Source organism: Schistocerca cancellata, chromosome 2 (genome assembly GCF_023864275.1).
Source record: "Schistocerca cancellata isolate TAMUIC-IGC-003103 chromosome 2, iqSchCanc2.1, whole genome shotgun sequence".
Taxonomy (NCBI): domain Eukaryota; kingdom Metazoa; phylum Arthropoda; class Insecta; order Orthoptera; family Acrididae; genus Schistocerca; species Schistocerca cancellata.
Window position 1 is genome coordinate 1,094,377,113 of NC_064627.1, and position 17,062 is coordinate 1,094,394,174.

At 39.4% G+C, this 17,062-nt stretch overlaps 1 protein-coding gene across 1 annotated transcript in view; it reads left to right on the plus strand.

The window, feature by feature from the left end:
* The window catches only part of LOC126163110 (zinc finger and SCAN domain-containing protein 2-like), a 213,130-nt gene that overhangs the window by 36,439 nt on the left and 159,629 nt on the right, over positions 1-17,062 (plus strand). Inside the window, exons 5-6 of the mRNA XM_049920033.1 lie at positions 8,240-8,395; positions 14,609-14,746. Of these exons, the coding sequence (XP_049775990.1) occupies positions 8,240-8,395; positions 14,609-14,746 (294 nt within the window). The remainder of the gene's footprint in view (positions 1-8,239; positions 8,396-14,608; positions 14,747-17,062) is intronic.

A 17,062-nucleotide genomic window follows, 5' to 3' on the forward strand; every position in this document is an offset into this window, starting at 1 on the left:
ACTAAACGGTGATTGTGGCAGGGTTAGTGTAGTTGACCAGAGAATAAGTTTTGACACTGGCAGGAATAGTTACAGGATTAGTGATGACAAGATTATTTGTTAGAACGAGGAAGGAGAAGAAACGGGGACTCTCACAAATTACGGTAGAATATGATGATTCCAGATTTATATAAAAATTTCGTTTTACAACTGTTCGATCTCATGGTTCAGAAGCTAGAGAGTATGAATGAAATGTGAAATTATTTCCTAACATAAAACTTTTTGCTTGTAGTAGGCCTAATAGGCATTTGATATTGGTATTTCATGAATTATATTCTGTCGTGTTATAAAAATGACCATTTGTGCCAAAACAATCTTGTTTATTTGGTGTGTGTAACAATTGCTGCAATATTAGGAAGGCCTATTTCGTTTTATCTAGCAAACAGTGACAAAATACACGTAATCAGATCGAGAAACCTTAACAGTCTTGGGTACTATTTGTATTAACAGCTGTTCTAGTATTAGACAATGACATTTCATTTTTTAATGTAGCAAAACGTTGATGTACTTTGATGAGGTAATAGATTCTTTCCCAGAAAGGAAAGTACGCCATATAAAGCTGTGGCAACATTAGAGAGAAAAAGAAAGCAAGGACTTAAGGATTGAAGAAATTTGTACTGTCTTGCTTGTCTCTTGTCTTTACTCGTTTTATGTATCCTATATTTAATTTTATGTCTCACAAAACAGCAAGTTATTAGCTAATAGGCTGTAAAGACTGCAAATTTTCTGAAGAGCTCTTGTTCTGCCGGCTACAAATAATCCCATCCAGTATTAATAGCGAGATTTTTTTTAAAGAGGGGCAGGATGTCATACCGGCTGACTGGGAGCAGGAGAGGCACCACAGGACATTTTAATTTCCATTGGCTTGAATATAGTTTGATGGCACCCATTACAATTACATGTTTGAATTCACAGAGCGAAATACAGAGATGTGCGATGGAAGAATGTTGTGTGAAGAGGCGTGGCACTGCACTTCGGCACACATAAGACCAAATAAAACGTCTTACGTTCCCTCGAACATATGTTTTATATATCAGACTCTTCAGAAAGATGTGTGCTACAAAATGATTTTTGAAAAGTCGATTTTTTAAATTTTTGGCGTCCTACCTCAAATGCTCTAAGGAGGGGGAGTGCCACTGTCTAATATTGCTGCGGTTTGGAAATATTGTAGATCCGGATCTGAAGCACAGAGCAGTCTGAGTTGTCGTGGGAAAGTGGTAGTCTCCACATGACCCGTGTTTCTGTTAAGTGATTTTGCTGTTTCCTCTTCTTTTGTTGCTCTCACGCCAAATGAAAACAAAATGGATTTCTGTAGCCAGGAACTATCAAGTGAATTAAAATACATTTACATAACTACGGAAGGGCTCCCACTTCGTCCCCTACAGTTCTCGGAGTATGGGACCTCATCAATATCATCAAAATATGTTATTAGTTTCAGATTTTATTTTGTTTCCATCTCTCTGACAGTCAAGCGTTAATCGCCTTGCAGAACAATGAAGTTATTTTTGTCTATTTTTTTTTAAAAGAAATTTGACTTTTATTAATCATTTCTGCTGAGCCAGTAGGTCAATATTGGTATAGCATAAGTATTTATAGCTTTTGTCTTGTTTCTTGCTGTCAATTCTGTTTTCAGTATTTTTGTTAGTCTTTGTCTATATTTTTCTTTTAGTTCTTCTTTAATGTTTGTATTATCTATTCCTATTTTTTGTCTGTATCCTAGATATTTATAGGCATCTGTTTTTTCCATCACTTCTATGCAGTCACTGTGGTTATCCAATATGTAATCTTCTTGTTTAGTGTGTTTTCCTTTGACTATGTTATTTTTCTTACATTTGTCTGTGCCAAAAGCCATATTTATATCATTGCTGAATACTTCTGTTATCTTTAGTAATTGATTGAGTTGTTGATTTGTTGCTGCCAGTAGTTTTAGATCATCCATGTATAGCAAATGTGTGATTTTGTGTTGGTATGTTCCAGTAATATTGTATCCATAATTTGTATTGTTTAGCATGTTGGATAGTGGGTTCAGAGCAAGGCAGAACCAGAAAGGACTTAATGAGTCTCCTTGGTACATTCCACGCTTAATCTGTATTGGCTGTGATGTGATATTATTTGAATTTATTTAGATATTAAGTGTGGTTTTCCAATTTTTCATTACTATGTTTAGGAACTGTATCAATGTAGGATCTACTTTGTATATTTCCAATATTTGTAGTAACCATGAGTGGGGTACACTACCAAAAGCTTTTTGGTAATCAATGTATGCGTAGTGTAGCGACCTTCGTTTAGTTTTAGCTTGATATGTCACCTCTGCATCTATTATCAGTTGCTCTTTACATCCTTATGCTCCTTTGCAACAGCCTTTTTGTTCTTCATTTATAATTTTGTTCTGTGTTGTATGTGTCATTAATTTCTGTGTAATGACTTGAAGTTAATATTTTGTATATTGTTGGTAGGCATGTTATGGGGGGATATTTTGCTGGGTTTGTTGTGTCTGCTTGATCTTTAGGTTTCAGATAAGTTATTCCATGTGTAAGTGTATCAGGGAATGTATATGGGTCTGCAATGTAACTGTTAAATAATTTATATCTAAAAACAAAGATGATGAGACTCATCAAACAAAAGCGCTGGCAGGTCGATAGACACACAAACAAACACAAACATACACACAAAATTCTAGCTTTCGCAACCAACGGCTGCTTCGTCAGGAAAGAGGGAAGGAGAGGGAAAGACGAAAGGATGTGGGTTTTAAGGGAGAGGGTAAGGAGTCATTCCAATCCCGGGAGCGGAAAGACTTACCTTAGGGGGGAAAAAGGACGGGTATACACTCGCGCGCGCGCGCGCGCACACACACACGCATCCATCCACACATATACAGCCACAAGCAGACATATTAAAAGGCAAAGAGTTTGGGCAGAGATGTCAGTCGAGGCGGAAGTGCAGAGGCAAAGATGTTGTTGAATGACAGGTGAGATATGAGTGGTGGCAACTTGAAATTAGCGGAGATTGAGGCCTGGTGGATAACGGGAAGAGAGGATATATTGAAGGTCAAGTTCCCATCTCCTGAGTTCGGATAGGTTGGTGTTAGTGGGAAGTATCCAGATAACCCGGACGGCGTAACACTGTGCCAAGATGTGCTGGCTGTGCATCAAGGCATGTTTAGCCACAGGGTGATCCTCATTACCAACAAACACTGTCTGCCTGTGTCCATTGATGCGAATGGACAGTTTGTTGCTGGTCATTCCCACATAGAATGCGTCACAGTGTAGGCAGGTCAGTTGGTAAATCACGTGGGTGCTTTCACATGTGGCTCTGCCTTTGATCGTGTACACCTTCCGGGTTACAGGACTGGAGTAAGTGGTGGTGGGAGGGTGCATGGGACAGGTTTTACACCGGAAGCGGTTACAAGGGTAGGAGCCAGAGGGTAGGGAAGGTGGTTTGGGGATTTCATAGGGATGAACTAAGAGGTTACGAAGGTTAGGTGGATGGCGGAAAGACACTCTTGGTGGGGTGGGGAGGATTTCATGAAGGATGGATCTCATTTCAGGGCAGGATTTGAGGAAGTCGTATCCCTGCTGGAGAGCCACATTCAGAGTCTGATCCAGCCCCTGAAAGTATCCTGTCACAAGTGGGGCACTTTTGTGGTTCTTCTGTGGGAGGTTCTGGGTTTGAGGGGGTGAGGAAGTGGCTCTGGTTATTTGCTTCTGTACCAGGTTGGGAGGGTAGTTGCGGGATGCGAAAGCTTTTATCAGGTTGTTGGTGTAATGGTTCAGGGATTCCGGACTGGAGCAGATTCGTTTGCCACGAAGACCTAGGCTGTAGGGAAGGGACCGTTTGATGTGGAATGGGTGGCAGCTATCATAATGGAGATACTGTTGCTTGTTGGTGGGTTTGATGTGGACGGACGTGTGAAGCTGGCCATTGGACAGATGGAGGTCAACGTCAAGGAAAGTGGCATGGGATTTGGAGTAGGACCAGGTGAATCTGATGGAACCAAAGGAGTTGAGGTTGGAGAGGAAATTCTGGAGTTCTTCTTCACTGTGCGTCCAGATCATGAAGATGTCATCAATAAATCTGTACCAAACTTTGGGTTGGCAGGCCTGGGTAACCAAGAAGGCTTCCTCTAAGCGACCCATGAATAGGTTGGCGTACGAGTGGGCCATCCTGGTACCCATGGCTGTTCCCTTTAATTGTTGGAATATTCCGCATGTCCAGGGCCTCGCTGCGATGGAGCACTTCCTTTCACGCCGACCACCTGCCACCCTACCTCAAACCTCTTTCCTCATTACCTTAGCCAGCTTCATCCTGACCCACAACTTCTTCACTTTTGAAGGCCAGACATACCAACAATTAAAGGGAACAGCCATGGGTGCCAGGATGGCCCCCACGTACGCCAACCCGGGTATCTGGATACTTCCCACTAACACCAACCTATCCGAACTCCGGAGATGGGAACTTGCTCTTCAATATATCCTCTCTTCCCGTTATCCACCGGGCCTCAATCTCCGCTAATTTCAAGTTGCCGCCACTCATACCTCACCTGTCATTCAACAACATCTTTGCCTCTGCACTTCCGCCTCGACTGACATCTCTGCCCAAACTCTTTGCCTTTTACTATGTCTGCTTGTGTCTGTATATGTGTGGATGGATATGTGAGTGTGTGCGAGTGTATACCCGTCCTTTTTCCCCCTAAGTTAAGTCTTTCCGCTCCCGGGATTGGAATGACTCCTTACCCTCTCCCTTAAAACCCACATCCTTTTGTATTTCCCTCTCCTTCCCTCTTTCCTGACGAAGCAGCCGTTGGTTGCGAAAGCTAGAATTTTGTGTGTATGTTTGTGTTTGTTTGTGTGTCTATCGACCTGCCAGCGCTTTTGTTTGGTAAGTCTCATCATCTTTGTTTTTAGATATATTTTTCCTACGTGGAATGTTTCCCTCTATTATATTCATATCATTATGTTAAATAATTTTTTTAGATGTGAATGTGTTGAGGTGAACTTCTTTAGCCAGAAATACTCTATTTTATCTTTTCCAGGGGCTTTCCAATTGTGCGTAGAATTAATTGCTCGGGTGACTTCATGTTGCAAAATTATCACTTCAGGCATTTGTGGTATCATCTTGTATGTGTCTGTTTCTGCTTGTATCCACCGTGCATGTTGTATTGGGTTTGACCATATGTTGCTCCAGAAGTGTTCCATGTCTGTTATGTTTGGCGGATTGTCTATTTTAATGTGTGTGTTATCTATTGTCTGGTAAAATTTCTTTTGGTTTGTGTGGAATGTTTGGTTTTGTTTCCTTGTATTTTCACTTTTTTGTATCTTCTAAGTTGTTTGGCCAATGCTTGTAATTTCTGCTTCTTTTCATCTAATTGCTCTATCGCTTCTTGTTGTGAGATTTTACCTAACCTTTTTCGTTTTTTGTCTGATATTTCATTTCTTATAAATTGTGTTAGCTGTCCGATGTTTTTTCTCAGTTTTTCTGTTCTGATCTGTAGCCTGTGTTGCCATGCTGGCTTTGTGGGTTTCTTCTGTGTGTTGGTTGGTTCTGATCTCTGCCTAGTGTGTATATTTAGTGTAGTGAGTGCTCCTATATAAACCAGTAGTTGTAAATCTTCCATAGTTGTATTTCATTTATTTTGTTGTGTATGATTGTATTGATAGTTGTTATTGTTGTTTCGACTTGTGGGTTATTTGGTGGTCTATGCAAGAATGGTCTAATGTGTGCATTTGTGTCTTTATATTCTATATATGTCAGCTGAAATTTTTCTTTTATATCTAACATGTGTGTCACTTCGTGTTCTATTTGTGCATGTTCTGGTGGCTGTCTTAAGATTTCGTTTTCCTCCGATTGTTTAATTGATGCCTGTTGTTCTTGGTTTGTTTGCTCTCGGATGTTTGAGTCCATTACTGTATTTTCTTCTTCTTCTTCTTCTTATGATTGCACATTATTTTGTTCCAGTATTTGTTGTACTTGTTGTTTGATGTTTTCTAATTCTGACTGGGGTATCCTGTTATTACACGGATCTGATTAGCTAGTCGTTGTTCTGTTAAAAATTGTAATTCTGGGTATCTGGTAATAAATGTTGTGTATACTTGTGATCTGTATCCAGTTGTGTTGGTTCCTAAGTTCGTTGCTTGGTAATAACTGAACATGAGGTGTTGGTTAACTTCATCTGACCATCTCATCCTCTATCTTTGATTTCCTTCTAGGGTGGTTGCCGGAAGCATATCCTGCAAAACACCTCTATTTGGATTTAAATCATTTTCCGTGTGGCTAGCAGTGTCATTACCATTGTGGACGGGCATAGGGTCCAAGCGTCGTCCCTGACCATGACAGCGCTTGTCAGATGCTTCATTAGTTCTGTCCTGAACCAACTAATCACACTAAAAGGGGGGTTAGCCCTATTAGTGGTTTGTTCTTTTCGTCGCCTTTTACGACTGGCAGAATATACCGGAGGCCTATTCTTTTCCCGGGTCTCCACGGGGTTTATTATTATTATTATTATTATTATTATACCTGGCACTATTACTAACATGATTCCTGTTAATTTCTATTACAATCCCTCTGGAATTTTAATTTTAATTCAAATCATAATAGTTTTAGTATCATCTCATCCTTTTTTTTCTTGAAGCATTTTCTTGCTTTACTGCTGAAATGATATGTTCATACTGTCCAACTGTTATCTCTAATACATACTGATTCTGATGTGGTTCTTTGAGTTGAGTTGCACCTGATCTGCTGACCCTTTTATTTGCATTATAACAGCTCATTTTCTTGTGTTACTTAAAAAATATAAAACAAGCTCTTAATGTTGGAAATTCAGAAATATTATTGGGTTTTCAGTAAACTTAACCACAAGTATCATTGTTTTTATTTAGTGCAACCATTGCAGCGGCACGGTTCCTTTCTTGTCCTTTTACCTGCACCTACCTGTCAACTCGTTGCAGCAGATCGCTGGTAGGAAAGCCGAGCAGAAACCTATTGTACTGCAACTCGCACCAGGCTTCATACAACATAACTATTCTAAGAATTGGGAAAAGGTCTTCATTTTGAAGGAAAGGTGGAAATACTGGCAAAACTACGGTATATCCTGAAGTCAAGAATTACACCTTCACTGCCAAGCCTGTGCTAATCCTAACAGAGTCACGCACAAACCCTTTCACTCCCATTAGCAAGTTTGTGGTAACGTATTTCCCGAAATCTGAACATCTGCTAAACATGGATTGCTCTTAAATAAAAATCCTCACCACTTTATTAAGTTTATCAATGTCTAATGCACTCAAGTTTTTGGTCACCGATCTGCTCAATATGCCACGCAGGAATTACTGTCTTTTCTCATACACAAAATTACTTAAAAAATCCATACTTTATAAAAACACACGGGAATAAATATGCCTTCACTTTAAAACACTTGTGAGGCATGTAGCGCAACTAAAACCACCAAACTATAACTTTCTTCGGAGGTCATACTACACACGACCGTACTATTGAAAGGCTGGTCTCCGAATACTTAGACTGGTGTAAGCTTTCTCTATCTCCAAGAGAAAAGACACACAAAGAATATTCTGTTCTGATTGGCCAGTTTTCTTTAAGGCCAATAGAAAAACATTATTCTCCCACATTAGTCCGCACTTTTCTTCACTAACCAATCAACAAATAACACACTTTTGAACTGTACGTTTTCTCGAAATAAATATTTAACATGCTGATATTTTGTTTATACTTTACGTTATTAACTATTTTCATTTGCATTCAAATTAGCTTTCCTTTTACCATAAACTTACTTAACAATTATAATACAATATTCCCCCCGTCGTCTGCATTCACACTGTCTTAAAACTTTCTCACACAGCGTTCATTAGAAGAACAATGATCTATGTATTTACTTTAGACCACATTCACGCATCATTCACACTGCTAAAAAAAGCATATACAAAACTGTACAAACATAAATAAACAAAACAGCCTTCAAGAATTAAACAAAACAATTCACAAAAACATTCTCTCGACCTGTTTCTTGAATGTGTGTGTCCACTACTGTACTCTAGTGGATGAAAATTAGAACTATGTGCTCATCTGAACCCACTTCAGACCATCTGTTACTGTGCACACGAGTCATTCTGCCGTTACACAGGCTCTAGACAGGAGTACCATATTGTGCTGCAGCATTCATGTTAATTCATATTTACTTTTTCTATTTCAGGAGCAAGCATCAGCATCTGCTGTTCACAGAAATACAGGAACATCAGCTGATTTACGAGTGGGAACAGCTGTTGCCCTCTCTAGTGTGGCAAAATACTGGGTTCTCACAAATTTATTTCCAAGCCCGCTTTCACAAGTGTACATCCAGCCATCTCGAGTAAGAATGTTGTTCTGTTTTTGTTTTGGTATGCATTGTTATTATTAATCTGAATTAGTATTCTTGTAGAATGATTTGGTGAATATAAATTGAAAAGAGATTAAAAATCATTTAACTGGACATAATAGTTACTCATTAAATAATGTAATTTCTGTAGTAGACAATTAAGATGATAACTGGGGACCTTTCTGATGTTGAATAGGTACAGAAAAAAGAAATGAGAAATGATGAGTGTAAGAGGGAATATATGGTTCTTATTAAAATTGTTTTGGACTAAATTTAAGCAATAGAAATGCTTTATTAAAACAAATTGAAATTATCTAACGGAAGATGAGGTTCGGGAGTAAAGTTCTGGACCAGCAAACTGCTATGATATGTCACGAAGCTCCAAAAACAAAACACACAATTCTGCAGAGCCATAAAAATTTGTACCTAGTAGTAAAAATGTAGCAAAAGTTTAGGATTCACCAGTGCCTATCTTTTTCCTTTACATCATTTTAAGGAAACAGTAGAAATTCTAAATCTGCGTAACTGGATGACATTTTTAGATACACATCACTATTCCAAGCTGAAAAACCTAAATGTCACTCTTTGTTTAGGTACATGCCATATTATTAAGACTGTTGTAACCTTGTTTTAGATACTTCCATATTGAAGTGGGATCGTGAAAATCCTTTTTGATTAAAATAAACTAAAATGAGGGAGGATGTGTGCAAGCATACTGGTTTACTGGCTTTACATCCTGTTATAAGCTCTCCCACTCTCTTTGGATATGACACTACACAATGTGACACTGACACATTATTATCCTTAAATAAAAAACAGTAATTTGAATGATTTAATATTTTTTTTTTTTTAAAGAAAGGTAGATGTCAGCAGATGGTTGTTGTGTGTATTGTCGTCCACAATACATACAGCTCACTGTGGTAATACAACTAATGCATCGCACCAAGTTCAGAGTGAAGCTGAGAATGCGACGTATAGGGAAAATTAGCCACCATGAAAATCTTTTAAATGTTTGTGGGGTCTGTGTCTGACTGGTGTATGTCACACGGCGATGTTTTTGTTAGTAGACGAATGACTGAATCATTCTTTGCGTAGCTTGCATGAAAATCCTGCAAGATACAAATAAAATGACTGGTCCAACTGCCTCAGGGACACATAGCGTAAGACGCAGTGAAATTTAACAACCGGTCATTAATGTCCTCTAACAATGCGCCATTAATGCCTCTGTTCCAGCCACGATCCTCTGGTAATGTATCATACAAATTAAAAATAATATAAAAGTGATATGGTTTTTGTTGGAAATAAAAAAAGGCAGAATAAATTTAACTTCATACTATATAAGAAACCCTAATTATCATTTACGTAATAATCTTTACAATGAGCACAGCAGAATGGTGTTCGTACCGTATGAGACTGAGACAACGAAAAACAAAATTGCAAGAGATAACGAAACATCTTGAAGTATAAAAATACCAAATGAATGAAATAGTCCAACAATTAGCTATGATGTTTTAGGAGTCAGTACACTCCTGTAAATGCCTAAATTTTAAAGTAAGAGCAGGGGTGCATTGTTTGCAGTCACTTCACAAACAGTTCATATATACAAAATGGGAAGAAATAAAAAGTAATAATGCAGCACATTGGTTGACACTGGACCTGCATTAGAGAGTAACAGGTTTGAAATCGTCCAACCATTGAAATTTAGTATTTCTATGATTTCCTTAAAATTGTTAATGTGAATTGTTGGATGGTTCCTTTGTAACAGACATGGCCAGCTTGTAGTTCCACCCCCCCCCCCCCCCTTTCCCCGATTCTTTCCCTTCCAAGTTTGTACTCTGTCATCAGTCGTTCTGAGTTGTTACCTGTGCTCCTAAATTAATTGAAGTAATTGTCTGATAATATTCTCAATTGTCAGCACATACCTTATTTTGGAACTTGAATTAATACATTCGTCTTGAAATCCAAGACCATTTCTCCTGTCTCATATGTTTTACACACCAGAAGGAATTTCATGGCTGGTTCTCACAAGGATCTCAGTAATGCCGAGGGAATGTTGTCTTCTCCAAGGACCTTGTCTCAACTTAGGTCTTTCATGCCTTTGTCAAATTCTTCTCGCAGTAATCTTGCCATCATTTACTTCCTCTTCCATTTGTACAAGGACAGAAACAAATCAAACCACCAAAAAATAATCACTGTAGAGTGATGAAATTTCGGAAACACATTTTTCTAGGTAACATATTTAAGTGATGAACATTCCAAGATCATAGGTTAATGTAAGTGTGAAATAAGCCATTGCAAACGTGAAATACTGGTACATTAATAACCAGTGCAACCACCAGAACTTCGAATGTAAATGTGCATGCAATGTGTTGTATCCAGAACTTCGAATGTAAATGTGCATGCAATGTGTTGTATAGGTGCCGGATGTCAGTTTGTGGGATGGAGTTCCATGCCTGTTGCACTTGGTGAGTCAGTACAGGGATGGTTAATGCTTTTTGTGGATGAAGCTGGAGTTGTCGTCTGATGATGTCCAATATGTGCTCAACAGGCAAGCCAGTTCAACATGTGGCCACTCTGTAGGTTAGAACAGCAGTATGTGGGTGAGCGTTATCCTGTTGCCTCCAGTGAATTATCACTTGACACCACAGAAGTCGCAAATGGTGGCGGTTTGGAGTCACTGGATTGCACTCTATAGTGTGTCTGGCTCAGAGCTGCCCCTGAAGTAACCAATTTTCAACAGTTCGTTGTGACAATGTGGTGCCATCTGCAGTTCAAATTGCTGATGCAGTTGCAGTATGATGTACCGCACCTATATACTGGAAATGGTGGTCTTCCCTCTTGGTTGTGCGAAGTGGCCATCCAGAGCCAGTCTTCTTGCAACTGCACATTCCCATGACTGCTGCTGCCAGCAATCGTGTAGAGTGTCTACATTCCTGCCAAGCCTTTCTGCAGTATTGCAGGAGGAACATCCAGGTTCTCTTAACCCTCGCTCGAGCTCGGCGAGGTGTTGATAATGGCATCTTTGTTGTCTTAAAAGCATTCTTGACTAACATCAACTTACCACGTCCTCAAAGGTATTTAAAGTAAAGCTGATTTACATCCTGATAGTAGTGCTACTAGCACTACTCTTATGCGACTGGCACATTGAATAGACATCACTTTTCAGATGTAGAAACACGCCTACCAACTTTCGTTTATGTTGTACATCTCCTTGGTGCTCTGATTTATTTATTTATTTATTTTTTCCTGACAGTGTATAATATTGCCTTTAAGTTCATTTTGCTTGTACAGCCTTTCGACGTATTCTATATGCTTTTCAACTTTTCTTTCTTTCCTTACTACTGGCTTGCCATCTTGGGTCATGACATTCCTACATCTGATTCTTTTGTCTTCGAGTATCTCTCTTAATTTTCCCATAGGCAGCAGGTACCTTTCCCTAGTGGCTCATGCTTGTACAGCCTTGCGGCTTATACCTTCTTTGTCAATTTCTTCCAGTCAATCTCATTTCTAATCAGCTGCATTCCCTATTTGGCATCATCATTTGCTGCATTGTTACATTTGCTCCGTTTACTGATTAAATTCTTTATCTTGTGTGTTATCTAAGGACTTGTTCTGAGATTTGTATTTTTAACCATTGATCCTCAGCAGCCTCTGTTATTTCATTTTTCAAACTATCTATGTATCTTCTACTATATCCTTTTCCCCCATTTCAGTTAGTTGCTGCCCAGTTCTCCATTTGAAACTATCAACACCCTCTGATTCTTTCAATGCATTCAGGTCCTATCTCCTTAATTTCCTACCTTTCTTCAGTTTCATCAGTTTAAATCTGCAGTTAATAATCACTTAATTACAGTCAGAGTCCAGATTCACTCCTAGAAATGTTTTGCAGTTTAAAATCTGATTTTGATACCTCTGTCAATACATCTACATCTACTTCCACATCCACACTCCTCAAGTCATTGTTGATGTACTGCAAAGGATACCACATGCCACGACTAATCATTTCCTTTCTTCTTCCAATCAGAAATAGAGCAAGGAGAAAACTAATGTTGATAAGCCTCCATACGAGCCCCAATTTCTGTCGTAGAGCCCTAATTTCTGTCATATTTTCTTCATGGTCCTTATGCAATAAATATGTCAGTGGCAGTAGAATCAATCTGCAGTCAGCCTCAAGTGCTGGTTCTCTAAATTTCCGTAATAGTACTTGTCAAAAAGAGCATCGTCTTCCCTCCAGGGATTACCATTTAAATCTAGCAGTCTGCCTCTGAATCTCTTCGGTGTCTTCCTTTAATCCAGCCTGGTGGCGATCGCAAACACTCGAACAGTACTCAAGAAATGCGTTGCTTTAGCATTATCTAAGTTGCACAGTCTATCTGAATTCTTTCAGTTTCTGCAGGTCTTGTTCATGTATATGGCCTTATTTTGATGACTCTTTGCAGTGCATTTATTTAATAAATGTGCACACAATATATTTAATAATTAGATTATACATTTTGATATGTGTATATACATGATCAGCCAGGGCATTATGACCACTTACCTAGTAGCCGGTATGTCCACCTTTGCCACCGATAACAGCGTCGAGGAGTTGACGAGTGGTGAGGCTTAGGTAGGCCAGGGAGGTGCCGCCACATCTGCACGCAGAAGTCACCTAATTCCTGTAGATTCCGTGGAGGGGGTCAAGAGCTCTGACACCATGTTCGGTGAGTTGGGAAGCCAACACGTAAATTTGAACTCGCACTGTGTTTCTCGAACCACTCCATCACATTGCTGGCCTTGTAACATGGTGCATTATCCTGCTGAAAAATGCCACTGCCATCAGGAAACATGATCATCGTGAAGGGGTGTACATGGTCTGCAACCAGTGTACAATATTCCTCGGCCATCAAAGTATCTTGCTTGCCACATGTTGAAGACACTCATCACAGCACTCCTCTAACACCCAACAAGTCGAGCAGTTTCTGAAATCCTCATGGCAAGCCTCCGGACCATCACAACGTGCTCTTGGTCGAACTCAGATAGATTGCGCGCCTTCTCCATTCTTTACACGGCTGGCATGCTCACTGATGTGACAAGCAGTCATTCCTCACCAGGTGGCGCTGCTGTCGCTTGGATGGGGTTATATCAATAGTGGGTCAATGGTCGCAATGTATTTATTTGATACCATATCAAAAAGTGTAATCTAATTCCTAACTGAAGTAAAAACTAACATCAACAGCTTCCAGAATGAATCTTTCAATTGGCAGTGAATTGTGGTATGTTGTGAATTGTACTGAAGATCCCACCATCACAGCTTTAGTCGGTATGTTGTGAAGCGTACTGAAGCAGTCACCTTCACAGCTTTAGTCCTGTCAGGAGCTCTCTCTTTTACTTTCCTCATTTCACGTACCGTACTGGGCTATCACTCCTGGACGAAAGTGTATTACGAAGAATCAACTTGGTGACAGCCTAGGGGTTTGTTTCCAGAATTAATATTTCACTCAGCAGTGAAGTGTGTAATTTTGTGACATATTAAAGCTGTGTGCCAGACCAGAATTCAAACTCAAAACCTTGCCTTTCTCTGGCAGTGCTCATAACAGCTGAATTATACAGACAGATAAGAGCAGTGTCCACAAATGTCAAGGTTCCGGGTTCAAATCCTTGTCTGGTGTACATTTTTAATCTGTAAGGGAGTTTCATAACATCACTCCATGACGGAGCATGAGATTCATTCTGGAAAGAAAATACCAGTTGAAGTGTTTAACTGGATACAAATAAATTTTGTTTAACACAGTATGAGCAAATTTGCAAGGAAAGGATCTACTTTGTTGGAAACGCGATTTTTGGAAATTGCCTTTACCAAATTATCATCATCATCAAGATCATGTAAGGTAATTAAATTGTGTGTGTGTGTGTGTGTGTGTGTGTGTGTGTGTGTGCGTGTGTGGCCGTGGCGCACGCGCACGATTATGTGTAAAATTAATTGTGCACTACTATTCTGGATTTTGACACATTGAATTTATCAGGTATAATGTTCTTGAGGGCTTATGAGGCTACAGTCTATAGGGGAGTGATTTTTCTCATGTAACAGCTGTAGTCTATATGTATGCCTAATGAAGCATTTTTGTAATTTGTTGTGGTTCCTTTTAGTTATATATTTTTCTACTGATCTTTCCTACCTACACATTCATTGCAAATTATTCATTTGTTATGATTTGATTTTGGCAGCAGGCTTGTGAGAACGGAAAGAACTCACAGGAAAGTGTTGCCCAGCAGACTTGTGTCAATGGCCAGTCGGGTATTGGAGCGGCGACAGACACAATGGCATTAGTGCCTCATCACACAGAGCAGCAGCCCCAACAACAGGTAGGATCTTTACACTTTGTTTTAACTGGACTAATGTTACAAGTGTAGTTATACATAGGCAACAGATAACAATTTCATCCTGCAGTGAAGGTGACAAACGAATCTATGATTATAATGATTAAATGCACAAAGAGAATATTAAGCATGTCAAAAGTAAGCTTTTTATGTAAGTTAAATGACTGAAAGAAATTAAAACAAAACAAAAAGTGTGGTAGATGATCGAAAGTATCTTGTTCTCTGCATTAAGAACGGAGTTTGAGTGAGTGACTAAATATGTGACTTTTCAGGCAAACTGAAATTGTATGGCATTCATTGAGAAGGGATGATAGAGTATAGTGACTGCGAATGTCGATCAAGAATCTGCTTTGGCTGGCAAACTATGTTTCGTTTGTTGACTTACATACATATTAAGTCTTGTTATTTATCTTAGTTGCAATTAGTGCTTTGTTGTAAAAACGTGTTGCTGCCATATCTTTTATTGCACCATTGACATGCAGTAATTTTTTTTACACACACACACACACACACACACACATACACACACACACACACACAGCAGTATTGGATGATTTTCTTCCATTTTACATGTTGGTTGGGAAATCAGTGATAATTGTCTTAAATTCCATTAATACATCCACAAGAAGTCAACATAGCCTACTTGAGAGGCAGTAAAATAGCAGTAATATTGAAATATAATATGGACAAATAAAAAGTCTGCTCACCAAGCAGCATCAGGAGAAGACACACAAAAGCTGTGGAAACGCACGAGCTGTAGAAGTCTCTTTTTGGCAGAAGGGTTGAAGAGAAAGGAAGAGAGGCAAAGGAAAAGGATGGGTGAGGTGGGAATAGTTACGGAAAAGTCATACAGAATTCTGGTTCAGAGGAGACTTACTTTACATGACAAGAAGGAAAGATTGAGTGTTGATGACTGCACCGGACACAATTTGAAGACCTCAGAACTTAATTCTAAGGGTCCAAACCTTGTGACAGTCCTTGGTTAAGACTTGCCCAGTTCACCTTCCTACTGCCAACTCCAGCAGCCCTGTAACTTTCAGAACTATACTGTGAAATGAAAAGTGTTGTGTACCAACTGTTATGTAAACAGTATTCGGCCTTCTGCATTACTACAGCTACCACCATGTTGTCTGTTAGGATGAAAGGGCATAGACAGTTGTGTACTGGAAACACAAACACACTATATTCTGTTACAGTGTATGTTCTACAACATGACAGTCTTGACCCTGATGTCTGTTTCACTACACATATCATCTGGATTCTCCCTCCTGCTACTAGTTTCTCAAAGCTCAGCAGGTGGGAACTGGCTGTAGAATGTGTGCTTGGTTCTTGCCACCCACTTGGCCTAAATTTTTGTTTGTTTCTGTGGTCTCAGTTTTTTTTTCAGTAACTATTCCTTTTCTTTGTCCCCATTCACTTCCCCCCCCCCCCCCCTCCCCGACCTGTCTGTTTTTTCCCCACTCCTCCTCCCGTCTACCTATAATACACTTAGCTTTCCACTCTTAATGAATATTTCAAAGTTTATTTATTTTTCTTTTTTTCAGTATTCTCAGTTTTGTTTATTACCCTACCTCCCACCTTTAATTTCTAAGGTTTTCAAATTGCGTCCGGTGCATTCATCGACAATTGGTTTTTCCATCTCATCCCACCCAATAAGGCTCCCCTTACCCGGGATCCTCACAAGTCCTTTTCCATGATCTCTCTTCATTTCCCTTCAACCCTTTTGCCAGAAGAAAGAGCCTTGGCTCAGAGGTCTTGTGCATTTCCACTCCTTTTATGTCTTTTCTTCTGTTGTTGCTTGATGAGTAGATTTTTCTATCCATCCGTTATTATATTTTCAAACCTTGATTATCTTCATTGATAAGTTAGAAGTATTGGTTATATTTTACTGTATTATAACAGTGTAGTTATTATATGCTTCGGGACAGCTGGGAAATCCGAGATTAACCTGGATTTTTTTTTTATCCGCTAGAAAACCGGGAAAAACCTGGGAATTTTCTAGAATTGTGGCAATTTTTAATTGTTTTAGTCTCCAGTTAAATTTTTGTGATTTTGACAGGTAAGAAGTGATAAACAGCAAAATGTGACAAAGACTTTAGGATGAAGACTACGGAATACTCCATAACAGCAAACTGCTTCCGATGAGTGTGACGTTACAACATTAAGTTCATTTTGAGTAGTTACCAGGGGGTTCATGTGCCTGTGCAGTTGAGTTGGGTATGAGCAGTACGTTCTCCCGCTTATGGCTGCTTCAAGTGTGGCTGCAGCAGTAGCAAGAAACAGTCATGCTGCACAGAAAAA